Source organism: Somniosus microcephalus, chromosome 25, assembly GCF_052327205.1.
Source record: "Somniosus microcephalus isolate GS21.2 chromosome 25, FLI_Smic_1.0, whole genome shotgun sequence".
NCBI lineage: Eukaryota > Metazoa > Chordata > Chondrichthyes > Squaliformes > Somniosidae > Somniosus > Somniosus microcephalus.
Genome location: NC_141011.1, coordinates 30,194,851 through 30,222,343, shown reverse-complemented (window position 1 = coordinate 30,222,343; position 27,493 = coordinate 30,194,851). Strand labels below are relative to the sequence as shown.

Here is a 27,493-nt window from a genome sequence, read left to right as displayed (position 1 = left end):
AGGAGAGGGGAAACTTGGGGGAAAATTCATTTAAAACTTTTATAAAACTATGTTCTGCAACATGCAAACTTCCTCTTCACCTTCCAACAGCTACATGGCCTACAAATCTGTTTCCAAGTCTCTGATTATTTTTGTACCAGTTGTAAACCTCAGTGACAAACATAATTAACTAAATATAAGTTACGCTTCTAAATGTCATCCAATAAAGCGCGAAACTAAAACAACAAGCTGACACAGCATGAATGCCGTCATAATAACTTTAAAATTAGCAGGCGCTGTTACTGATGTAGTGTAATATTTTGGTAACAACTTCAATCTTGATGATACACAACACACCCTGTTATTTGGTTCATATGATTTTAAAGAGAGAAAGATTATTCTTGCCTCCCTTTGTAGTTCAAAAAGTCAACTTACTATAAATATTTAATATTTTTCATTTGCAAGTCAAAGGCATTTCATTAGGACAGATTCACACAGCTGAACTCAAGCAAGGAAATCCTTACTAAGTACAGTATATTCATCAGCTGCCACTGACTGTCACACAGTTGCCAATTTCTCTCCACCATTCCTGAAGGCAGGACTGCGCGCCTCCACTCCTGAAGGTGGATTGATGCTGGGGTTACTCTGCACGTACTTGACATATTTTACCTAACTGGCCATTATTCATGTGGGAGCCAAACTTAAGTATTGGCAGGCTAGCCAACAGTGGAGGTCATTATACTGAACCCAATCTAGTCCTCATCTGATGTCCACACATGCACACTTTCGAACATGCACAAAGATAGGTCAATATCGGGAACCTCTGGCATTTATTTACCCTCTGTAGCTTAGGGACACTGAAAGCAATTGCAGTGCTTCAACATTCAGACTTGGGCTGACAAGTGGCAAGTAACATTCGCACCACACAAGTGCCAGGCAATGACCATCTCCAACAAGCGAGACTCTAACCATCTCCCCTTGACATTCAGTGGCATTACCATCGCTGAATCCCCCACCATCAACATCCTGGGGGTTACCATTGATCAGAAACTGAACTGGACCAGCCATATAAATACTGTGGCTACAAGAGCAGGCCAGAGGCTGGGAATTCTGCGGCGAGTGTCTCACCTCCTGACTCCCCAAAGCCTTTCCACCATCTACAAGGCACAAGTCAGGAGTGTGATGGAATACTCACCACTTCTCTGGATGAGTGCAGCTCCAACAACACTCAAGAAGCTCGACACCATTCAGGATAAAGCAGCCTCCATCCACCACCTTCAACATTCACTCCCTCCACCACCGGCGCACTGTGGCTGCAGTGTGTACCATCTACAAGATGCACTGCAGCAACTCGCCAAAGCTCCTTCAACAGCACCTTCCAAACCCGCGACCTCTACCACTTAGAAGGACAAGGGCAGCAGACGCATGGGAACATCACCACCTACAAGTTCCCCTCCAAGCCACACAACCATCCTGACTTGGACCTGTATCGCCGTTCCTTCACTGTCGCTGGGCCAAAATCCTGGAACTCCCTTCCCAACAGCATTGTGGGTGTACCTACACCATATGGACTGCAGCGGTTCAAGGCGGCGGCTCACCACCATCTTCTCAAGGGCAATTAGGGATGGGCACTAAATGCAGGCCTAGCCAGCCAGCGACGCCCACATCCCATCAATGAATTAAAAAAAACCCTGGCTAAGGTCAGCTCACTCAGCAAAGACCTGGGGACTTGCTACGTAGGAATTACAAGATGGAAGCAGATCTTTCGGCTAAACCAGTTTGTATTCGCGTTTATCCTCCACACGAGCAGTAGTCCTAATTCCACGGGACAGCTCTGTTCCTGCTTCCCTTCAACCACCTATCTAGCCTACCCTCAAAAGTTGGTCTTTGCTTCAATCACTCTGGTAATGCATCCCACAGCCTCGCAAACCTCTGTTTTAAAAAAAAGTTTCTCCTGCTTTCTATCCTAAAGCTCTGACATTAAATCTTATATTTGTGCCATTTCGTTCTAGATCCTTCAATCACCAGAAACAGAACATTTCTATCCAGGATGTTCCATCACTTCGGGATTTTTAACATCGCTATGAAATTACTCTTTAATCTCCTCTGTTCTAATGAAAACAGCCCCAATTTTTTATGTCTTCCTTCGTATTTGTATTTCCTCACTCCAGGGAGTATCCCAGGTAATCTGCACCGTAACTTCTCATTTCCTCAACATCCTTAATGTAAAACGGAGAACTGCACACAGGAACTGTGGTGTTACTGAGGCTTTATATAGAGTCACCATTACATACTGACTTTTATATTTCAACATCTCGTAATAAAACCCACGATTCTAGCTTTTCTAATGGCCTTAACTATTCGAGGTGCTGTTTTTAATGTCTTGTGGACCTGAACCCCCTCTTTCACATCACCAAGCTTTCCCCTGAAGTATAATTACTAATTTATTTTTAGCCGAATCAGATACCCGATATTAAATTCCAGCTACCATGTTTTTGCCCATTCCACCCTCTTCCCAATATCCCCTTGCAGCTTCCTTTGGTTCTCAAGATTATTTATTCTGCCTATCATCTACAAATTTGGACACCACACTCTCTAGCCCTATATCCAAATCATTGATGGACAGTGAACAGAAGCGGTCGCAGACCAGGACCCCGTGGGCGCTGCTATCCATCTTCAACCACTGAGAAAGTGACTTTAATCTCAATCGGAGACACCAGGAGCAGAGCATACAGCAGCGGGGAAACAGTGCCGACCTGACTGGAGACACCAGGAGCGGAGCATATAGCAGCGGGGAAACAGCGCCGACCTGATTGGAGACACCAGGAGCGGCCAAACCTTCGACGATTTCCAAAAAAAATAACGAAGTTTGACGTCACAGGACAGCAGGCAGGTTGGTGAGTATTAAGGTTTTTTTTTCTCCCTAACCTAGGATAGTGGTTTAAACTGGTTTAAACTAGGTGCGGGATACTATAACTGTATTAAATTTATAGCTTAACTTGTTAAACTATTTAATATAACTATAAATATTCATTGAATAAAGACTAACTAATTAAATAAATGAAATAAGGCTAGACTTAAGGTATGGCAGGGCAGGTTGTGTGTCTGGACTGCAGTATGTGGGAGTTTATGGACAGCGAGACTGTCCCGAGCAAACACGTCTGCAGGAGAGCACGGTGGCATAGTGGTTAGCACTGTTGCCTCACAGCGCCAGGGACCCGGGTTCGAATCCGGCCTCGGGTGACTGTGCAAACTCCACACAGACATTCTCCCCGTGTTTGCGTGGGTTTCCTCCGGGTGCTCCGGTTTCCTCCCACAGTCCAAAGATGTGCGGGTTAGGTTGATTGACTATGATAAATTGACCCTTAGTGTTAGGGGGATTAAATACGTGGGGTTACGGGGATAGGGTGGGATATGTGTTGGTGTCGGGGTTACGGGGATCGGGTGGGATATGTGTCGGTGCAGGCTCGATGGGCCGAAATGGCCTCTATTTGCACTGTGGGGTTTCTGTGATTCTGTGAGATGTCTCCATCTCGAATCTCTCCGGCTCAGTCATTGAGCTGGAGTGCAAGTTGGAGGGGGGAAGAGAGCAGAATAGAAATGTGGTAGTGATACGGGACTCTATAATTAGGGGGATAGATAGCATCCTCTGCAGCCATGAACGAGTATCCTGAAGGGTGTGTTGCCTACCCAGTGCCTGGGATATCTCATGGCGGCTGGAGAGAAACTTGGAAAGGGAGGGGGTAAATCCAGTTGTCGTGGTCCATGTTGGAACAAATGACAGAGGTAGGAACAGGGAGGAGGTCCTGCTGAAAGAGTATCAGGAGTTAGGATCTAAATGAAAAAGCAGGGCTTAGAGGGTAATAATCTCTGGGTTATTGCCCGAGCCACGTGCAAATTGGCATAGAAGACGACAGATCAGGAGAATTAACATGTGGCTAAAGGGCTAGTGTGGGAAAGAGAGGTTCCTTTTCATGGGACACTGGCACCAGTTCTGGGATAGGAAGGAGCTGTACCGATGGGACGGGCTCCACCTGACTGGGATGGGACCAGTGTCCTAGCAGAAAGGGTAAATAGGGAGGTGGCAAAGGCTTTAAACTAGTAAGGGGGGGGGGGGATCTACAAGAAATGTAAGCAGCCTAAATAAAAACAAAACAGGAAAAGTGAGCATAGGAAAAAATAAAGTAAGGGAGGACATTGACAGCAAGAGAGCAAATGGAGTTATAGAACAGGAGTCTAAAAAGATGGTTAAACATAAAGTGAGAGGAAATCCTATTAAACATGAGTTAAACTGTCTGTACAGCAATGTACAGAGTGTCTGAAATAAAACAGGAGAGCTGGAGGCAATCATGCATTGGGAGGAACCAGACATAGTAGGGATTACTGAGACATGGCTACAGAAAAATGAGGACTGGGAATTAAACATTACAGGGTATAACATATTAGAAAAGATAGAGAGGGAAGAAGGGGAGGTAGAGTAGCTGTACTTATTAGGGATAACAATGGCAGTAGAACAAAGGGACGTAGATATCAGCAGGAAAATAGAATCCATATGGATAGAGATAAAAGATAATAAAGGATCAATCACACTAATAGGTGTAGTCTACAGGCCACCCAATAGTGGAAGGGAGGTGGAGGAATAACTACACAGACAAATTAGAGAAATTAGTAAAAAACAGAATAATCATCATGGGGGATTTAAACTACCCCGACATTAATTGGACAGAAGGGGTAGGTAAAGAGGATAAGGGAATAGAGTTCCTACAATGCCTACAGGGCTCCTTTCTAACCTAATCTGTAAAAAGCCCAAGGGAGGATTCACTATTGGATCTAGTTATGGGGAATGAGCCAGAGCAGATAAGAGAAGTAAAAGTAAGGGAACATATAGGCAATAGTGACCATAATATAATATGCTTTAAGATGACACTAGAGAAAAACATAAGAATGACAAAAAACAAGTTAATAGATTGGAGAAAAGCTGATTTTGCAGGGCTGAGAATAGAACTTGGGAAGATAAAATGGGCAACAGTATTGGCAAACAACGATATAGAACAGCAATGGGAAACATTTAAAATGGTGTTCAACAGAGTGCAAGAATATATTCCGCTAAAAGAACAAACTAAACACTAATGAGACTCCATGGATGAATAAAGACACAATGAAACAATTGAGGGTAACGAAAGAGGCATGCATTAAGTACATAGACAGCAGAGGAGTGCATGATAAGAGAATACAAAGGGATTAGGAGAAAACTCAAAAACAATTAGGAAGGCAAAAAGGAACTATGAAATTAAATTATCAAGGAACATAAAACAAAATAGTAAAATATTTTACTGGCACATCAATAAAAAAAAAGGATGGGATGGGAATAGGGCCATTAAGGGAGGGACAAGACAATACCACAGGTAATGATAGGGAGATGCCAGAAATATTAAATCATTATTTTGCTTCGGTATTTACCAGGGAGATAGAATAGGTGGAGATGACATTGGATGATGAGATGAGTAATGAGAGGAGTGCATTTAAAATAAAAAAGGGGATATATTAAATAAACTGATCAAGAGGATAAAACCCCTGGTCCGGATGGATTACATCTACGCATTTTAAAATAATCTAGGGAAGATATAGAAGAGGCATTACTACACATATTTAATAATTCGTTAGAAAAAGGTATAGTGCCAGGGGACTGGCGGATTAACGTAATACCTATATTTAAGAAGGGGGATAGAACATGTCCAGGGAATTATAGACCAGTCAGCTTAGCATCGGTGGTAGGAAAAATAATGGGACCTATACTAAAGGAGAAAATAGAAGAACATCTAGAAATGAAAGGTATAATAATGAATAGTCAGCATGGATTTCAAAAGGGAAAATCTTGCTTGACCAACCTTATTGAATTTTTTGAAGAAGTAACAGAGAGAGTAGACAAGGGTAACGCAGTAGATGTAATTTATCTAGATTTTCAAAAGGCCTTCGATAAGGTACCCCATAATAGACTGATGAATAAGGTCAGAGAATGCAGAGTGAGGGGACAAGTAGCAGAATGGATTGCTAGCTGGCTTCAAGACAGAAAGCAGAGAGTGGGAGTAAAGGGTAGCGATTCACAGTGGCAGAAGGTGGGTAGTGGTGTTCCACAAGGATCATTGCTGGGACCAATGCTGTTTACAATTTACATTAACGATTTAGACTTTGGAATCAAAAACACAATTTCTAAATTTGTGGATGATACCAAATTGGGGGGGAATAGTCAATACTGAGGAGGACGGTAACAAATTACAGGAGGACATTAATAAACTTGCAGAATGGGCAAATAATTGGCAAATGAAGTTCAACACAGACAAATGTGAGATACCATATTTTGGTAGGAAGAATAGGGAGGTCACGTATCACTTGAAGGGTGAGAGTCTAGGTGGGGTAGAGGAACAAAGGGATCTCCGAGTACAAATACACAAATCACTAAAAGTTGCGACACAGGTTAGCAAGGCCATAAAAAAGGCAAACCAAACACACGGGTTTATTTCTAGAGGGATAGAATTGAAAGGTCGGGAAGTTATGCTAAACCTGTATCGAACCTTGGTTAGACCAGTACAGTTCTGGTCGCTACATTATAAAAAGGATAGAGGCACTGGAGAGGGTGCAGAGAAGATTTACAAGGATGATACCAGAAATGCGAGGGTATACATATCAGGAAAGGATGAACAGGCTGGGTCTCTTCTCTTGGAAAAAAGGCTGAGGGGTGACCTAATAGAGGTCTATAAAATTATGAAAGGTTTTGATAGAGTGGATAGAGAGAGAATGTTTCCACTTGTGGGGAAGAGCATAACTAGAGGCCATCAATATAAGATAGTCACCAAGAAATCCAATCGGGAATTCAGAAGAAACTTCTTTACCCAAAGAGTGGTGAGAATGTGGAACTCGCTACCACAGGGAGTGGTTGAAGCGAATATTATAGATGCATTTAAGGGGAGGCTGGACAAACATATGAGGGAGAAGGGAATAGAGGGTTATGCTGATAGATTTAGATGAGGAAAGACGGGAGGAGGCTCGAGTAGAGCATAAACACCGGCATGGACTGGTTGGGCCAAATGGCCTGTTTCTGTGCCGTATATCCCATGTAATATAATTCAAATCTGTTTCCTACCTTCTAACCACTTTTTAATCCAATTTGCTGCCTTCCCCCTAATTTCATACCCCTTAATCTTTTCCAACTGTTTCCAGTGTGGTACCTTTCTAAATGTCTATGTACACCACATCCACTGCATTTCCCTCAACCACCATATCCATCACCTCCTCAAATTACTCCAAGGTTTGTCATGCAAAATCGTCCTCTGACCTCCATGTTGGAGATTCTAATTATTTTCTTTTTATCTATATATGGCTTCACACTATACAAGGTAGTGCGGCTGCCCATTGGGTCACCAGCGTAACGCCACAATCTTTCTAACGTCAGCTTGCCTCAGTTGGTAGCACATCACATCTGTGAGCCAGAAGGCAGTGGGTTCAAGCCCCACTCCAGAATTTCAGCACATAAATCGAGAATCCCACCAGTGCAGTGCTGAAGGAACGATTCATTGTTAGAGATGCCACCTTTCGTACCAGGCATTAAAATTGTGGCCCATGCACCTGTCGAGACGAAAGGAGGAAAGAATTGCTTTTATATAGCGCCTTTCACAACCTCCGGACGTCCCATTTTACAGCCAATGAAGTAGTCACTGTAGTAACGTTAAAAAGGCGGCAGCCAATTTGGGCACAGCAAGCTCCCACAAATAGCAATCCGATAATGACCAGCTAATCTGTTTTAGTGATGTTGATTGAGGGATAGATATTGGTCAAAAGACCGGGGATAACTCCCCTGCTCTTCTTCGAAATAGTGCCATTGGATCTTTTTCGTCTACTTGAGAGCGCAAACGGGGCCTCGGTTTAACATCTTATCCGAAAGATGGCACCTTTGCGCAGCACTTCCACAGTACTGCAGTGGAGTGTCAGCCTAGATTTTCGTGCTGAAGTCTCTGGAGTGGGACTTGAGCCCACAACCTTCTAACTCAGCGGCGAGAATGCTACCAACTGAGTCACATGAATGAACAAGATCCCATGGCACTTTTTTGAACAGCAGGGAGATCGCTCACGAACACCACCAAAAACAAATAAACCGTTTCATTCATCTCACTGCTGTTTGTGGGATTGGCTGCTGCATTTACCTACAGAACAGTGGCTACACGTCAGAAGTATGCATTGGTTATGAAGCACTTTTAGATATCCTGGAGGTCATGAAAGGTGCCTATATAAATGCAAGCTCTTCATTCTTTCTTACCAAAGTTTGCAAAGAACAGAGCAAATGCCAGTGGGGACATTAGACCAGTCCAAGGTAACCACCAAGCAATCAAGCTTGCAGTTGTTTTGTCTAGTCATCTGCTTCACTTCTGGCTGTCTCCCACTCTCCACAAAGTAGCAACTTTTTAAAATTAGTTCATGGAATGTGGGCATCGCTGGCAAGGCCAGCATTTATTGCCCATCACTAATTGCCCTTGAGAAGGGGATGGTGAGCTGCCTTCTTGAACCGCTGCAGTCCATGTGGTGAAGGTACTCACACAGTGCCGTTAAGGAGGGGGTTCCAGGATTTTGATTCAGCGACGATGAAGGAACGGCGATATACTTCCAAAAGGATGGTGTGTGACTTGGAGGTGGTGTTCCCATGCACCTGCTGCCCTTGTCCTTCTAGGTGGTAGAGGTCACGGATTTGGGAGGTGCTGCCAAAGAAGCCTTGGCGAGTTGCTGCAGTGCATCTTATAGATGGTACACACTGCAGCCACGGTATGCTGGTGGTGGAGGGAGTGAATGTTTAAGGTAGTCGATGGGGTGCCAATCAAGCAGGATGCTGTGTCTTGGATGGTGTCGAGCTTCTTGAGTGTTGCTTGGATGAGTGCAGCTCCAACAAGTGGAAAGCATTCCATCACACTCCTGACTTGCGTCTTGTAGATGGTGGAAAGGCTTTGAGGAGTCAGGAGGTGAGACACTCGCTGCAGAATACCCAGCCTCTGACCTGCTCTTGTTGCCACAGTATGTATGTGGCTGGTCCAGTTAATTTCTGGTCAATGGTGAGCCCCCGGATATTGATGGTGGGGGATTCAGCAATGGTAATGCTGTTGAATGTCTAACCACCGCCCGTTGACACTCACTTGATGGAGATAGTCATTGCCTGGCACTTGTGTGGTGCGAAAGTCACTTGCCACTTATCAGCCTAAGTCTGAATGTCGTCCAGGTCTTGTTGCATGCGGGCATGGACTGCTTCATTATCTGAGGAGTTGCGAATGGCACTGAATACTGCGCAGTCATCAGCGAACATCCCCATTTCAGACCTTATGACGGAGGGAAGGTCATTGATGAAGCAGCTGAAGATGGTTGGGCCTAGGACACTGCCCTGAGGAACTCCTGCAGCGATGTCCTGGGGCTGTGATGATTGACCTTCAACCACCACAACCATCTTCCTTTGTGCTAGGTCTGATTCCAGGCAGTGGAGAGGTTCCCCCCCCCCCACCCCCGATTCCCATTGACTTCAGTTTTACGAGGGCTCCTTGATGCCACACTCGGTCAAATGCTGCCTCGATGCCAAGGGCAGTCACTCTCACCTCACCTCTGGAATTCAGCTCCTTTGTCCATGTTTGGACCAAGGCTGTAATGAGGCCTGGAGCCGAGTGGTTCTGGCAGAACCCAAACTGGGCATCAGTGAGCAAGTTATTGGTGAGTAAGTGCTGCTTGATCGCACTGTCGACGACACCTTCCATCACTTTGCTGATGATTAAGTGTAGACTGATGGGGCAGTAATTGGCCAGATTGGATTTATCCTGCTTTTTGTGGACAGGACATACCTGGGCAGTTTTCCACATTGTCGGATAGATGCCAGTTTTATAGCTGTACTGGTACAGCTTGGCTAGAGGCGCGGCTAGTTCTGCAGCACAAGCCTTCAGTACAACAGCCTGGATGTTGTTGGGGCCCACAGCCTTTGCTGTATCCAGTGCGCTCAGCCGTTTCTTGATATCACGTGGAGTGAATCGAATTGGCTGAAGACTGGCTTCTGTGGTGCTGGGGACCTCAGGAGGAGGCCGATATGGATCATCCACTTAGCACTTCTGGCTGAAGATGGTTGCAAACGCTTCAGCCTTGTCTTTTGCTCTCACATACTGGGCTTCACCTAAACAAAGATAGATGGCAGTAGGTCGAACAGATGGTGCGATGGGGTAATATTTTCCATTGAAGTGTTTCTTCTAGAAAGAACTCGGCTGCCCCAGTCCAGTTTTCACTCCTTTAAGAGTCTCATAAAAGATTTCACATTTCTCATGGAGAATGCAAAGCTTGTTACATTTACAGCCTGGATTTGGCACTTGTCATACAATCCTTTATCTAAATTCTGTGATTCATGGTTAACAAGCTGATCTAATAGTCCTTATTACGTGACACAAATAGTTGTCCAACAATAAGAGGTTAGTTTTTTTCCATGTGCAATTCCACAGGAGTCCAACTAGTTTTCACAATAAATTTGTCATTATAGCAAATTATGTACAAAGTTCACTCCAACATTTTGTAATGAGTGACACACAAACCTTTAGCAGCTTGCATGGATGCAAAAGAATGGTATTTTCACAACAGCATGACATGATTCATGAACTTAATATGAGGCAGGAAATATAAATCCACAACTTGCATTTATATAGTGCCTTTCTTTAATGTAGAAAAAAAACCACACAAGGTGCTTCACAAATGAACACCAAGCCGACAGAGGAGAGGTTACCAAAAGCTTGGTTGAAGAGGTGGGTTTTAAGGATGGTCTTAAAACTGCAAGAGAGGGGGAAGGAAGTTTGCCTCGGCAGCTGAAGGTACGACCACCAACAGTGGAACCAAGGCAGGGGGAATGCACAAGAGACCAGAGTCAGTGGAATGGAGTGTTTGAGGGGGTGTGGTTGGAGGAGGCTAAGAGAGATAGGGAGGAGCACAACCATGAAGGGATCTTAAACATTGGGACATGGGGAGCCAATGCAAGTCAGCAAGGACAGGGGTGATGTGCAATCAGAATTTGGGACAGGATAGGATACAGGCAGCAGAGTTTTGGATGAGCTGAAGTTTACAGCGGGGGGTGAGCCCACCAGGAGAACATTCGAAGTCCTGTTGGAGGTAACAAAGGCATGAATGAGAGGTGCTGAGGCGGGGCAGAGGCAAGCAATGCCACAGAGGTAAAAGTCACAGCAGCCTTTGTGATGCAGAGGATACGGGCTCAGAAATATAGCTGAGGGTCGACTAGGATGCAAAGGCTGCGAACAGCCTGGTTCAACCCGAGACATGGCCAGGGAGGGGCATGGAGTCCTTGGCAAGCGTACAGAGTTTGTGGTGAGGAGCCTGACAATGGCTTTGGTCCTCCCAATATTTAGCTGGAGGAAATAGTGGCTAATCCAAGGCAAGCAGTCTGATAATGCACTTATCAAGAGGGGGGAAATAACAGGTGGCATGACTGGGTGACAGGAAGGGGAAGAAACAGAAGAGAAGAGTCCAAGAGGGAAAAAATGTGGGGTAAAAGTAATGAGCAGTGGCCAAAAAGCACATGTAAACACACAGAGCGAATTCAAGTTACACAGACATGGCAAAGAATATGAGACACATGTCCTGGTCATAAGGACCTTCCCCGCTTTACTTCACATGCCTTTTAGTGGACGAATCAAATATTGTTACAACTGGAACACTTGCTACCTTAATGTTACAATAAATGTTAAACTATCTAATTAACCATCAGCTCACAGGTGCAAAACTTCACTGGAACAACCACCTCACCAAACACATATCAAGGCTCACAAATTCAACAGAAGTTGTCTTTTTTTTTTAAGTAAGTCTCCCTCTGTGGGTTTGGTGGGTAAAGGCACCAATCCTTGGTCTATCCCAATGCGCAGAAGGTTTACTGGGTAAAGGCAGCGATTCTTAGTCTCCAATGGTTTAGCAACTAAATCGGAGGTCGAACTCCAAACTATCGTAAACACCTTCACCGAAGCATACAAGAGCATGGGCCTTACACTAAACATCCGTAAGACAAAGGTCCTCTACCAAACTGCCCCCGCCACACAGTGCTGCCCCCCGATTATCAAAATCCACGACAAGGCCTTGGACAATGTGGACCACTTTCCATACTCGGGAGTCTACTGTCAACAAGGGCAGATGTCGACGACGAAGTCCAACACCGCCTTCAGTGTGCCAGTGCAGCCTTCGGTCGCCTGAGGAAGAGAGTGTTTGAAGACCAGGACCTCAAACCCGGCACTAAGCTCATGATCTACAGGGCAGCAGTGATACCTGCCCTGCTGTATGCCTCAGAGACATGGCCCATGTACAGCAGGCACCCCAAAGCATTGGAGAGGTACCACCAACGCTGCCTCCGCAAGGTCCTGCAAATCCATTGGCAGGATAGGCACACCAACGTCAGTGTTCTTGCTCAGGCCAACATCCCCAGCATCGAAGCTCTGACCACGCTCAATCAGCTCCAACGGACGGATCACATTGTCCGCATGCCCGATACGAGACTCCCAAAACAAGCGCTCTATTCGGAGCTCCGGCACGGCAAGAGAGCCCCAGGTGGGCAGAGGAAACACTTCAAGGACACCCTCAAAGCCTCGTTGAAAAAGTGTAACATCCCCACCGACACCTGGGAATCCCTGGCCCAAGACCGCACAAAGTGGAGAAGCATCCGGGAAGGCGCCGAACACCGAGTCTCTTCGCCGGGAGCAAGCGGAAGCCAAGCGCAGGCAGCGCACGTCAGCCCAAGCACCTCACCCACCTGCCCCTTCAACCACCGTCTGCCCCACCTGTGACAGAGGCTGTAGGTCCCACATTGGACTCATCCGTCACCTGCAAACTCATTTTTAATGTGGAAGCAAGTCATCCTCGGTTCCGAGGGACTGCCCAAAACACAAAACAGTTATTGTGCATACAAGCATATCTAATCCTTTCCTGGTGCAGATTCCATTTGCTTGGATGCATGCACACTAACATACTACACTCCTTTTCTCTTCACCAGTACCTCACCCAAGTGACATTTCAACATGGACAAGCCTAAGCAAGCTATTTCAGTGCAGTACTGGCGGAGATGCTATCTTTCAGGCAAAACATTAAACGGAGATCCCATCTGCCCCTTCAAGCAGCCATAAAAGAACCATGGCACTATTTTAAGTACCCTAACCAACATTTGTCCCTCAACTACCAAGAAAAAAATAGATTATGCTGTGCGCAAATTGGTTGCTGTGTTTGCCAATATATCCACACTGGGACATCCTGAAGGCATAAAAAGCATCATATAAAAATAACTTGCATTTATATAGCACCTTTACTATAGTATAACATTCCAAAGCTCTTCACAGAAGTGTAATCAAAAATTGATGCTGAGCTAAAGGCAGAGATATTAGGGCAGGTAACCAAACACTTGGTCAAAGAGGAAGGTTTGAAGCAACATCTTAAAAGAGGAGAGCGAAGTGAAGAGGCAAAGATGCTTGGGGAGGGCAGTCCAGTGCTTAGGGCCCAAACGGCTGAAGGCACAGCCACCAATAGTGGGGCGAAGCCAGTGGGGGATGCATAAGAGGCCAGAGTTGGAGAAACACAGAGTTCTCAAAAGGTTATAGGGCTGGAGGTGGTTACGGAGATAGAGGGGGACAAGGCCATGGAGAAATTTGAACACGAGGATATAAAAATCAAAGTTCTTTCTTTACTTGACTGTCAAGGCATCAGTCAGGCCGCATCCTCTTAAAAAGCAAAATACTGCAAATGTTGGAAATCACCAACAGTAAATGCCAGAGATACACAGCACATTTGTGGAGAGAACAGACATGTTACTGTTTTGGGTGTGGACCTGAAACATTAACTTATCTGTTTTCTTCACAGGTGCTGACTTAACTGTGTTTCTTTAATATTTTCTGATCCTGTCCTCACCTAACATCCACTCACAGACGCACCTTCTAACAGGAGCCATCAGTAGTGATCAAGAGCAGAAGATGGGCTTGATTTTCCCCTTCCTAAGCCTCCAAGGTCAAAGGGCCAAGCAACACTCACTATCGAGGGTAACACGTGAAGAATGGCAGTTGGATGGGGGGGGGGGGGATACCGACAGAGGCCGATATCGGTGGAACTCACACTCAAGCCAGAGCCCATGGAGAAGAGAGAGAATAGTTAGTGAGGAGGGCAGACCGGGGGTGGGGTTAGGGGCGTCAGCAAAGGCATTTATTCCCTTGTGCTAGAACTGTCTGAATGTATTGGGGGGGGGGGGGGGGAGGGAACAATAACATGACTCTCGGTTTACTCCACGGCACCGTTATTCACAACGGGCTGAGCTGGTGCGACTCCTTAAACCGACTGACTGAGTGACAGGGCACCTTGCCTAAAGGCCTGCAAGCTAGGCCCCGGGCTCAATCTCCGACCACCCCGCGACATACCGCTGTCACGAAACCAGCCGCCAAGCTCAGGAAGGAACGATCCCGGCGGTATCGGCTGCACTCCCCCCAGCGACTTTACCTAACTTCACCACCGTGTCCGCCAAGCACCGCTCCACCTTCCTGCCGACTTCGGCCTCCGCCATCTTACCCTGCCCCCGCGTCAAGCTCTCGCGAGAATTGGCAGCCCGGGGAAGAGGCGGGGCCCGACTGTGCGCACGTGACCCCAGAGGAGGCGGAGCAACAGCAGGGGCCTAAAGTGAAGAAGGCGTTCTCAAACTTCAGCCATCAGCAACCCACACAATTCCATCAGCAAGCCTGCCAATTCAGATTCAGATTCGATTTATTTGCCATATATGTAACAAGTACAATGGAATGCTTGTTCCCCGTAGGGACGCGTCAGCTATACATACAGCGCCGCGTTCAGAGTCAATACAATGGTTTCCTGTGGCAGTGGGAGCACGCTGTCCCTCAGCCGCTCCGTCCTCCTCTTCACCGCGGCCTCCTCACTGTTGCCAGCTCCACGTGTGGTGGCCTGCTTCTCCCGCTCTGGCCACCATGCCCGGCTCCCCTCCTCCCATCCGGACTGTGAGTTACCCGAAATGGAGCTGCCGGCCGACGTGCCCATCCATAGCCCTTGTGACAGGCAGTGACCAGTGGGGTACCGCAGGGATCAGTCCTAGGACCCCAGCTATTCACAATATATATTAATGATGATCTAGACGAGGGAACTAGATGTAATATCTCCAAGTTTGCAGACGATACAAAGCTGGGTGGGCGTGTGTGCTGTGAGGAGGATGCCGAGAAACTCCAGTATGATTTGGACAGGTTGGGTGATTGGGCAGATGCATGGCAGATGCAGTATAATGTGGATAAATGCGAGGTTATCCACTTTGGTGGCAAAAACAGGAAGGCAGATTATTATCTGAACGGCAATAGATTGGGAGAAGGGGAAGTGCAACGAGACCTGGGTGTCCTTGTGCACCAGTCGCTGAAGGTAAGCATGCAGTTGCAGCAGGCAGTTAAGAAGGCAAATGGTATGTTGGCCTTCGTAGCAAGAGAGTTAGAGTACAGGAACAAGGATGTCTTGCTGTAGTTGTACAAGGCCTTGGCGAGACCACACCTTGAGTATTGTGTGCAGTTTTGGTCGCCTTATCTGAGGAAGGATGTTCTTGCCATGGAGGGAGTGCAGCGAAGATTCACCAGACTGATACCTGGGATGGCAGGAATGACGTATGAAGAGAGATTGGGTCGATTGGGCTTATACTCGTTGGAGAGGGGATCTCATTGAAACTTATAAAATTCTAACAGGACTAAACAGACTAGATGCAGGAAGGATGTTCCCGATGGCGGGGGAGTCCAGAACCAGGGATTACAGTCTAAGGATAAGGGGTAAGCCATTTAGGACAGAAATTAGGAGGAATTTCTTCACCCAGAGAGTGGTGAACCTGTGGAATTCTCTACCACAGAAGGCAGTTGAGGCCAATTCATTAAATATATTCAAGAAGGAGTTAGATATATTTCTTAAAGCTAAAGGGATCAAGGGATATGGGGAGAAGGCAAGGACAGGATACTGAGTTTGGATGATCAGCCATGATCTCATTGAATAGTGGAGTAGGCTCGAGGGGCCGAATGGCCTACTCCTGCTCCTATCTTCTATGTTTCTAAGTTTCTTACAAATCATTAATAGCCCTGCTAAATAGTTCACAACACTACAACCCCCCGTCACCAGCACTGCAAAACCCAACAATAACTCTGAAAAGGCAAATCAGTAATCCCACAAAACCATGAACAATTTTGAAAAGCCATCAATAATTCTGCAAATCCATTAGTAACCAAGAAAACTCATTGGGGTCAGCCGTGGCTCAGTTCGTGGCACCCTCGCCTGAGTCATAAGGTTGTGGGTTCAAGTCCCACCCCTGAGACTTGAGCACATAAATCTAGGCTGCTGCACTGAGAAAGACAAATCTGAATATTTTCTTAATGGTGAGAGACTAGGAGCTGTGTGGGTGCAAAGGGATTTAGGTGTCCGTGTACACAAAGCTAGTTCAAAGGTACAAAAAATATCAACAAGGCTAACTGAATGTTGACTTTTATCTCTCCCTATCTTTGTAACTTTCTCCAGCCCTCACGATATCTGCGTTCCCCCAATCCTAGCCTCTTACACAATTCCGATGTAATTGCTCCACCATTGGCGGCCATGCCTTCAGCTGTCAAGGCCCTAAGCTCTGTAATTCCCTCCCTAAACCTCTCCTCCTCTCTACCTCTTTTTCCTCCTTTAAGACAGTCCTTAAAACCTACCTCTTTGACCAAGCTTTTGGCCATCTGCCCTAATACCTCCTTATGTGTGAGAGCCGGGCTCCTCCAGCTAGTACACAATAAATGGTAGGATAGTGAGAAGTGTAGAGGAACAGAGGGACCTTGGAGTGCATGGCCACAGATCCCTGAATGTAGCAGGACAGGTACATAAGATGGTTAAGAAGGCATACGGGATACTTTCCTTTATTAGCTGAGACATAGGGCTGGATTTTCATTTAGGAGTCGGGTAGGAGGTGGGACTACAACTTTCGGGGTTGTAGTCCCGCCTCCATCGAGATGTGACCAATCGACGCGATTTTAACTAGATTGACCTTGTTGAGGCCAATTAAGGGCCACCCGGCAACAGGTGATGTCACAGACTGAAATTTCATCTGTCAAGAGGTTTTGACAGATGAAATATCAGCGTCTCACAGCTGTTTGAAGCTGTCAAACACTGACAGTCTTACTTCCATCCTGAATCCTTCTCCACAGACTCAGTTAGAAATCTCTCCACAGAAAGCTGAAGGCTGTCACTTTTGACAGTTCGCAGCCATTCTGCTTTCTGTGCCGGTGAGATGAGGGACTCCCGAGACCGAAAGGAAGGAAGGCTGAAAAGGTAAGAAAAGGTAATTTAAACTTCTTTAATCCCTTTAGACACACCAAACACACTTACCTTTGCACTCATGCACCCATCACTCACCTGAACACCGACATCTCGACCCCTCCAAGCCCTTCATTCTGACGGTCCGCCTCCTCTAACTTGGCATGGTTTGGAGCCGTCGGGAATCCCACACTTCAGCAATAAAAATAGGGATTAGGCTAAAAACTGCCTGTTAACTACTTGTTAACAGGCAATTAATTGGCACTAATCCCTTCCCGCCTCGGGTAGGCGGGTCCCAGTGCGGGGCGGGTACCCGCCTCCTTTGAAACTAGCATGGAGGCGAGTTGGTTGCGGGATGGGGTTGGGACCCCTGATTTCGGGATTTTAAACCCCCACACGCCTCCAACTCCAACTCCACGGCCCAATGAAAATCCTGCCCATAGAATACAAGAGCAGGGAGGTTATGCTTGAACTGTATAAAACACTGGTTAGGCCACAGCTAGAGTACTGCGTACAGTTCTGGTCACCACATTACAGGAAAGATGTGATTGCACTAGAGAGGGTACAGAGGAGATTTACGAGGATGTTGCCAGGACTGGAGAATTTTAGCTATGAGGAAAGATTGGATAGGCTGGGGTTGTTTTCTTTGGAACAGAGGAGGCTGAGGAGAGACTTGATTGAGGTGTATAAAATTATGAGGGTCCTAGATAGAGTGGATAGGAAGGACCTATTTCCCTTAGCAGAGAGGTCAGTAACCAGGGGGCATAGATTTAAAGTAATTGGCAGAAGGGTTAGAGGGGAGTTGAGGAGAATTTTTTTCACCCAGAGGGTGTTGGGGGTATGGAACGCACTGCCTGAAAGGGTGGTAGAGGCAAAAACCCTCATCACGTTTAATGCACTTGAAGTGCCATAACCTACAGGGCTGCGAACCAAGAGCTGGAAAGTGGGATTAGGCTGGATCGCTCTTTTTCAGCCGGCACAGACACGATGGGCTGATTAGCCTCCTTCTGTGCTGTAAATTTCTATCATTCTATGATTCTATGTGGCTCGGTGTCAAATTTTGTTTGATAACACTCCTGTGATGTTTTACTGCATTAAAGGCTCTATATAAATGCAAGTTTTTGTTGTTGTTGTTGTTCAAGGGGGTTGGAATTCAAAAGTGAGGAAGTGATGCTTCAGTTGTACAGAGCCTTAGTCAGACCCCATCTGAGCACTGCATTCAGTTTTGGGCACCAAACCTCAGGAAAGAGATATTGGCCTTGGAAGTGCTACAGCGCAGATTCACCAGAATGATACTTAGGGTTAAAGTCAAAATTTATAAACTTTCATCAACTTTGTTTGTATTCCCTTGAGTTTCGACAGTTGAGGGATGATCTAATCAAAGTATTAAAAATGATAAAGGGATTTAATAGGGTAGGTACCGAGAAACTTTCCTCTAATGGGAGAATCCACAACAAAAAGGCATAATCTTAAAATTAGAGCTCGGCCATTGAGGAGCGAAATCAAGAAGCTTTTTTTTCCAAACAATGGGTAGTGGAAATCTGGAATGCACGCCTCCAAAAGGCTGTGGATGCTGGGTCAATTGAAATTTTTGTTAGGTAATTTATTGCTGTTTGTGGAACCATGTTATGCACAAATTAATTGCAATGTTTGCCTCCAAAACACAATTGACTATACATCTAAAAACATCCATTAACTGGGAAATGCTTTGCAATGTCTTCTGTTGCATTGCGCACAGTAAAGTGAAGATAGTAGGAGAAAAATTCAATTGCTTTGCGCTACCGATGAATTTCGGCTGCGGGTGCGCTAATTTTTTCGGGGCGCTAAAAGTAGCACCCCAGCGAAGTTAGTGCCCCAAAGGGGGCGCGACTCAATTTTTCCCCCATAGTCTCTTACCACTCTCTGTTGTCTTTATGCAGCTGTTTCTCTCTCCATAACTCTTCTTTCTGTTTTTCTCTCTTTTTCTTTTGGGATTGGAGGTATTGTGTGCTATGGCATGGTGTAACAGGGAAAGAAGTCACCAATATTTGCAGGCGTGGGGTGCTTGGTGAAAATGTGGCACTCAGGGGCCTCCTTACCCTCTTCTTCCCAAATCTCTGTGCTTCCCTCCATCTCCTCATTCCCATCCCCATGCACATGCTCAGACTGCACAATCTAAATTCAGCTCACGGTGCCACAGTTCTGGGTAAAAATATCAAGTACAAGCCCAGGCTTTTAGGAGAGGCTGAGTCCTTCACATAAAAATGTTAACGAAGGCATTAAAAGACATAACATTCAATTGATTGTGTACATTTAATTATGTTATTATAAAATATGTAATTTCTACAGTCTTTTTATTTAATTTAAACCCAGCAGCCACATTGCACAATCAGAGTGGTGAAGTTACATCTGCAAAATCCATTATAAAGGTGGCCAAAGGAATTTATAATCGGAAAAAGTTGACGCAAAAAGTGTGACAAAAACATGACGACAGGAAATCAAGTTGTGCAGACAGGAAATGCATGTACACGTAAGTTTTTAATAGAAACATAGAAGATAGGAGCAGGAGTAGGCCATTCGGCCCCTCGAGCCTGCTCCGCCATTCAATGAGATCATGGCTGATCATCCAAACTCAGTACCCAGTTCCCGCTTTCTCCCCATATCCCTTGATCCCTTTAGCCTTAAGAAATATATCCAACTCCTTCTTGAATATATTTCATGAATTGGCCTCTACTGCCTTCTGTGGTAGAGAATTCCACAGGTTCACCACTCTCTGGGTGAAGAAATTCCTCCTCATCTCTGTCCTAAATGGCCTACCCTTTATCCTTAGACTGTGACCCCTGGTTCTGGACACCCCGACCATCGGGAACATCCTTCCTGCATCTAGTCTGTCTAGTCCTGTTAGAATTTTATAAGTTTCAATGAGATCCCCTCTCATTCTTCTAAGCTTCAGCGAGTATAAGCCCAATCGACCCAATCTCTCCTCATACGTCATTCCTGCCATCCCAGGTATTAGCCTGGTGAATCTTCGCTGCACTCCCTCCATGGCAAGAACATCCTTCCTCAGATAAAGCGACCAAAACTGCACACAATACTCAAGATGTGGTCTCACCAAGGCCCTGTACAACTGCAGCAAGACATCCTTTTTCCTGTACTCAAATAATACATAAATAAATAATTATTTTAAAGTTTAAAACTCAAGTCTAGGTGTTTCCTTGGAATCTGCATTGGTAACTCTAGACAGTGGGTCTGGGCCCTGGGCTAAAGCCCCTGTAGTCTTTCTTCCCCAAGTTAATCAAACTATAGATTCTTTGGAAGACCAGGAGTAGTTTATATGCAGTTTACATTTTAATCTCCCAGACGGGATTATAGCTTCAACTACAGTCAGGTATCAAAAACAAATAACGTATTTGAAATATTAACAAATGCAGATTGGCAAACTGCTGAATAGATTCACTTAATTTCTCTGATTGCTGAAGCATCAAAGAAAACACTTGGCTAATCTGGTAATAATTAGCCATGAACACTCCACTTTACAAAGTGTGTGAGCTGCAAGTATGCCCAGTTTTGTTTGTTAACTTTGAAGGAACAGGGAAGAATTCGCACCGCATAAATGACAGTGCAGGCTGTTTATATCTTTAGCTCGGGCTGCATATCTGAACTCTATGGGTGCACTGGAAATTTATGTCACATACATACAACGTCGCACCATGAAATTTTAAAACAAAAGATTGTTTCATCCAAAACTCCTGTCCCTTGTAATATACTCTAAAAACAACTGAAATATCAGTCAAAATACTCTGTGCTGGAAATACATAGCAATCGGTCAGCATATGTAGTGAGAAAAGACAGGTTAATATTTCAGGCAAAACCCTTTGTCAGAACTGAAAAAAAACCAAGCATGTTAATAGAACCAGAAGCCAAAGACATAGAGGTCAGGATATAATTGACACCTACGGAACTTTGAGCATTTCCCCCCAGTCGCCAAGTACCTGTCATATTAAAGTGAGCCAATTCAAAATTTCCAGGAAGCTGCTGCATTAGTTACTACGGCCCTTTGAATCATCCGAAATTTGTATCTGCAACCGTCTGAAAATGTGGACAAGCCAAGGGCTGCCGCCTGGCAAGTTCCAGCAGTGAGCCTGTCCCGATTGCCTTTGCCTTGGCCAGACCAGGCTCTTTGCTGGTACTTGCCAGCTGGACAGCCCGCTTGTCCACATTTGAACCCAATTGAATTAGCGGATTCAAAATTTTTCACTGCAGGGAGCCACATGACAGTTCCCTGGAGCAGGGGAAGTAAAAAAAATAGTTGATTTGACTGGCTGCAGAGGACAAAAAGACCACAAGCCAGCAAGTTCCGGCATTGAGCCCACCCTGACCAAAAGCAATGATCTCAAATTGGGGGTGCATCACACCCAATATTATTGGGAAGCAGTTGTTCCCACTGCTTGTATATGAGAATATGTTATAAATGAGGTTAGAAATTCCACAGACAGAGGGGGTCGGATTTGGCGGGATTTAGAAACAACAGAGTTCTTCCCTTCTATAATGCCTAGTAAATTATGGTATCCCCAATGTGGTGATCCTATGGATATGATGGGATAGTGATGGATGTCGTCACCCATGACATGAATTGATTCATGCCTGCATCACTTGTCGAAGCACAAAATGGCTCAGTTCTAAGGCTGACTGTCCATAAACTTACATGTGTCATATCTTCGTGTTGAATGAAGTGTTTTGAATTATTTTTTGTGTTGTGCTACTGGCAAAAGAGTCTGCTAGCTGCCATTCAGTAGTTAACGGCAGACAATTTTTTCCCCGCCCACGTTTCACTGTACCCTCACTATGGAGTTCCCTATGGGCAAAATAGGAGCAGAATGAAGAGGAAATGAGAGAGGCATGCAGGGTAAGGCTGCATCAAAGGAGAAGACCAACTAAAAAGTACCCTTTCACCAGACCCTACAGACCATGTCGCTCCTTTCAGGATATATCTGAAGAAATCTGCTTAAAGAGGCTACAGTTCAGTAAGGAGGCCTTGCAGTAACACCGGGGTTGACCTGTCATTTCTGCGGCCTGGAGGAGTCCGTGTTCCACGTTTGCACTGAATGTGAGAGGTTGCAGCCCCTCTTCCATTATTTGAAGGGGCTGCTCCTCGATTTTTGGCTGCACTTCAGTCCCACGCTCCTGATCTTTGGTCACCCGGTGCGGAGGAGAGCAGGCAGATCGGAGGACCTCCTCATTGGACTGCTCCTGGGCCTGGCCAAAGTGTCCATTAACTCGTCCAGGCAGCGGGCGGTTGAGGGGGTTGTTCGGCCCGATTGCCCGCTTCTCTTCCGCGGCCATGTTCACGCCCGGGCGGCCCTGGAGATGCAGCACGCGGTGTCCGCTGGCACGTTCGAGGCCTTCCGCGACCGGTGGGTGCCGCAGGGACTGGAGTGCATCATCACTGACGTAATAAAGATTCACTACGCACTTGGTTGTACATAAAGCAAGGCTTTAATCAACTTGTAACAAAACATGGAGGTCTAGTTAGTAGTCACTAGCTTCCTGTTTCCAGGTTGTCTCTGGCCAAGTTGGGCCCACACCCGAGTATTTATACTCCTCGGACGGCGCCCTCAGCTGGCCGTCCAGTAGTACTTCCTGAGTTACTTCTTGTAGAAGTTGCGATTTATGACAATCACCCTGGCCAATCAAATTTTAATTTAAGTTATTAAGTTTCCTTTAATGCTTTATTAGTTACAGTTTATTTGTTTAAGCACCCAACTAAAAGAGTACACCGGGGTTGATTTTCAAATTGACGCCTGGGCATAAAACCGATGTTGTGGATTGGCTGCCATATAAAAACTGCCAGATTTTCATTTCCAAGTGAAATTTAATAGATAAAAAGATGGCCCTTTCACAGCCCTTACACTGACGAACACCATTATAGTTAATGGTGATGCAATATCTTGCCTTTTTCCCTTCTACCAGTTGCCAACTAAAGAATTCAATTTTCCTTTCAGTCCTCTCCCAGTGTAGCCCTCCAAGTACACTGAAACACAAAACCCAAAGAGCGACATACTTTTGAAAACTGAACTTGATATCACAAAATGCTCTTACTGTGCACATTTATATTTACAACAAATGCTTCCAGTTTCCTCATGCCTCTCTGTGCTATTCTTAAATCTACCCTATGACTCCTGCTAGGCGTATCAGTGTGTAGATGTTGGGTGAGGACTGGATGAGGATGGGGATCCCTGTGGTGCCCCCTATAATCGCTCTCATTTAGAGTGGGATTCACACATTTTGGTTTAAAAATACAATGTCACTCTAACAAACAAACCCTACTTTTGTGTTTAAATGGGTTTGTAATCTGTCTTACTCTTTTTGATAATAAATTAGATTCAGCATTTCCCCAGTATTAGCTCTGAATTTAACCCGCTTGCACAGAGGAAAAAAAATCCTATTTTGGAGGCTAGAATAAGAGCTATATACCAGAATAAAAATGGTTATGCAGATTCTAGAACCATACCGTACCAATATGCAGAGCTTAAAATATAGTTTATTCAGAGTGATGACTGAAAGTGATCACATTAGCGGCTCTAAAGTTAATGGTTAAATGCACCTTTGTTGTGTGGTACTTAGGCATACAAACCAAAAGATCCCAGATTTGATTTCAGGTCTGTGCTGAATTAGCTTTCTCAGTTATCAGGGTGTTACAATGAGTCCCAGTGCCCTTTGACTAGGGAGTGGAAATTAAAAAGCAGCCAGGGTTTTTGGTCCTGATCACTATCCAATAACTTCTGCTGGAAGTGCTCATGTGCTCATCAGGCTTTCCTCCCACTCTTCAACACCCTACACCTCAAAAAAAAACACTTTTGATCCTTCCCTCCTTTCCAACTACTGCACTGCCCTATCTCCAACCTCTTCGGGGTCCTCAACCATTTTGTTGCCACCCAACTCGTACCCACCTCTCCCATCACTCCCTGTTCGATTTATTTCAGTCTTGTTTCCACCCTTCTACAGCACCGATATTGCCTTAATCAAAGTCACCATCAACATCCTATGTGACTGCACCTGTAATGCAATATCCTTAATTGTCCTCCTCAACTTCTCCCTGGAGTTTATTGCAGTTTATCACTCCTTCCTTCTCCATTGACTCTCATCTGTGGTCCATCTCTGAGACACTGCACTTGCTTGGTTCCAACCCTACCTGTCCCAAAGTAGCCAGCACATCTCCTGCAATGGCTTTCCCTCCCACCTCCCAGGTTGCCCCAATCCTTGGCCCCTTCTTTTTCATGGCTACAAGCTTTCCCATATATATGCTAATGACATCCCGCTCTACCTCTTCACCATCACCCTTGAACCCACGACCACCATTGTGCTGTCCAGCTGCTTATCTGACATCAAATCATGAATGAGAAAGAATTTTCTTCTACTTAACATCAATAAGACTGAAGTAGTCCTGTTTGGCTCAGACTAAAAGCTCCAGACCCTAGCCTGACTCCATTTCCCGGTCATCTCTCTGCCCCCAGTTACTCACTCCAGCTAAACCTGATAATTAACAACTCATCTAAATCTCTGTTGCCCACATCTTACCCTGCGCATTAGGTCTTGTTGCCATACTCCCCTTTCCACAGAACCTTCATTGCCCCCTCCTCTTGTCCTCCCTACCTCTGAAACCTCTTCAAGCCCTATATGCCAGTGTGTGTCCTCTGCTCGTCTAATTTTGGTCTTCTTTGCATCTCCTGCCTTCACTTCGCCTTTGGTCACAGAGCCTTCACACTCTCAGCCCCACACTCTGTTTACTCTCCCTAAACTCCTCCAACTTGCTATCTCTCTCCCCTCCTTCAAAAAAACCTTCAAAGCCCATCTATTTGATCATGCCTTTGGTCACCTTTCTCCCATCACTGTTCAGTGTCCAGTTATCCCATTTGTGAACTGTTGTCAGACATTTTATTACATTAAATGTGCTGTTAAAATGTAAATTGTTGTTGACACGATTGTGACACTCACTGTCTCGGCTTACACATAACAATAGCCATTGCACTTCATAGTAGTTCATTCATTGTATGTGGAGCACAGTGGCACGTTTCTGTGAGATATGTTCTATAAATAAAGTTGGCCTTTTTAGGCGCAAACACGAAGAGTAGCCACTTGTGCGAGGTACCAAAGATAGATGTGCTGGCAGCAGTAGAACCATATTACCAGCAAGAGTTAGCACCTTCAGGACAGGAGGGGAGCAAAAAACTGGGATGGGGCAGGCGGGGTGGGAGGGGGGGAGGAAAATTAACAAATTATTGGTCAAGTGTGGGAACTGCAGTACCAGTGTACTTTTTTGTGCTGACACATAAAGTGTAACTTAACTTAAAACATTAAAGGAAACTTAATAAATTAAATTACAATTCTATTCCTGGGGGTGATGTTGCACTCCAGTCCCTGCGGCGCCCACCAGTCGCGGAAGGCCTCGAGCGTGCCGGCGGACACCGCGTGCTCCATCTCCAGGGCCACCCGTGCGCGAACGTGGCCGCGGAAGAGAGGCAGGCAATCGGGCCGAACGACCCCCTCGACCGCCCGCTGCCTGGACCAGTTGATGGGCAGTACCAGTGTAACAGGAACTATGGGATTTGCAATACCAACATAGAAGGGAGTGTGGGAATTGCAGTAGGCCTGTAACAGGCAGTCTGGAAATTTTAATGTCAGTATTACAGGGAGTATGGGAACCTCAATGCCAGAGTAACATGGAGTGAGGGATTTGCAGTACCAGCGCAGAAGGGAGGGTGGGAGTTCAGTGCCAATGTAATGACGAGTGTGGGAATTGCAGTGTCAGTGTTACAGGCAGTCTGGGATTTGCAGTACCCGTGTGACAACAACAACTTCTTGCATTTATATAGAACCTTTTATGTAGAAAAGTATCCCAAAGCGCTTCACAGAGGTGAAATCGGAATATGGATACTGAGCTAAGGAAGGAGCTACAAGAAGGGGTGTTCAAAAAATTAGTTAAAGATGTGTTTTTTTATGCAGCTGTCTTAAAGAATGAGAGGGAGACAGAGAGGCAGAGATTTAGGGAAAGAATTCCAGAACATGGGGCTTAGGCAGTTGAAGGCACTGCTGCCAATGGTGTGGTGAAGAGAGAGGGATGTACAAGAGGCCAGAATAAAAGGAGCAGAGAGTTTGGTGGGAGGGGTTGCAGGATTGGAGAAGGTTACAGAGATAGGGTGGGGTGAAGCCATGAAGGGATTTAAACATGAGGATCAGAATTTTAAATTGGAAGCATTGGGGGAATGGAAGCCAATGTGAGTCTGTGAAAATGGGGAGATGGGCAAGCGGGATGGTACGAGATAGGATATGGGCAGCAGAGTTTGAGACAAGCTGAACTTTACTGAGGGTGGAGGATGGAAGGCTTCTAAGAGAGCATTGAAATAGTTGAGTCTGGAGGAGAAAGGCTTGGATGAGGGTATAAGCAGCAAATTACTGAAGTGGGGTGGAGGTGGATGATGTTACAGAGGTGGAAGTATGATTTTTTTTTATGATGGAGAGGATATGGAGTCAGAACATTAACTTGGGGTTGAAATGCACGCTGAGGTTGTGAACAGCCTGGTTCAGCCTAAGACAACGGCCAGGGAGGGTGTTATCAGTGGCAAGGATACAAAGACCTAAGATGATAACTTCCGTCTTCTCAATGTTTAGCTGGAAGAAATTGCAGCTCATCTAAAACTGCATGTTAGACATGTAGTCTGACAACACAGAGGCAATGGGGGGGTCGAGAGAGGTGGTGGGAAAGTACAGCTGGGTGTCATCATTGTGGAAGCTGACCCCAAGACTGTGGATAAAGATAATATCACCAAGATGAGAATGAGCAGTGAGCCAAGGATAGATCCTCAGGGGACTCCATCGGTAATGGTGCTGGGGTTGGAAGAGAAGCCATTGCTGGAGATGCTCTGGCTACAAGTGAATAAGAGTAGAACCAAGCAAGGATAGTCCCAGCGAGCTGGACAATGGAGGAGAGGGGTTGGAGGAGGATGGTGTGGTCGACCATGTCAGAGGCTGCAGAGATAGAGGAGGGATAATGCATCATGGTCACAGATACACACACCATGGTCACAGTCACACAAATTCCAATCTAGGGACATAAAAGGGCTAACTTTCTGACTTTATAGTTCCAGAGGAGAACCTTGTCCATTAAGAACACATTTTGGATGTTGAG

General features: G+C 45.6%; 1 protein-coding gene across 1 annotated transcript in view; it reads right to left on the bottom strand.

The window, feature by feature from the left end:
• micos10 (mitochondrial contact site and cristae organizing system subunit 10) overlaps positions 1–14,620 on the bottom strand; it is a 33,235-nt gene extending 18,615 nt beyond the window's left edge. The window contains exon 1 of the mRNA XM_085967054.1: positions 14,512–14,620. Within this exon, the coding sequence (XP_085823180.1) occupies positions 14,512–14,575 (64 nt within the window). The 5' untranslated portion in view covers positions 14,576–14,620. The remainder of the gene's footprint in view (positions 1–14,511) is intronic.
• Positions 14,621–27,493: the final 12,873 nt, after the last annotated feature.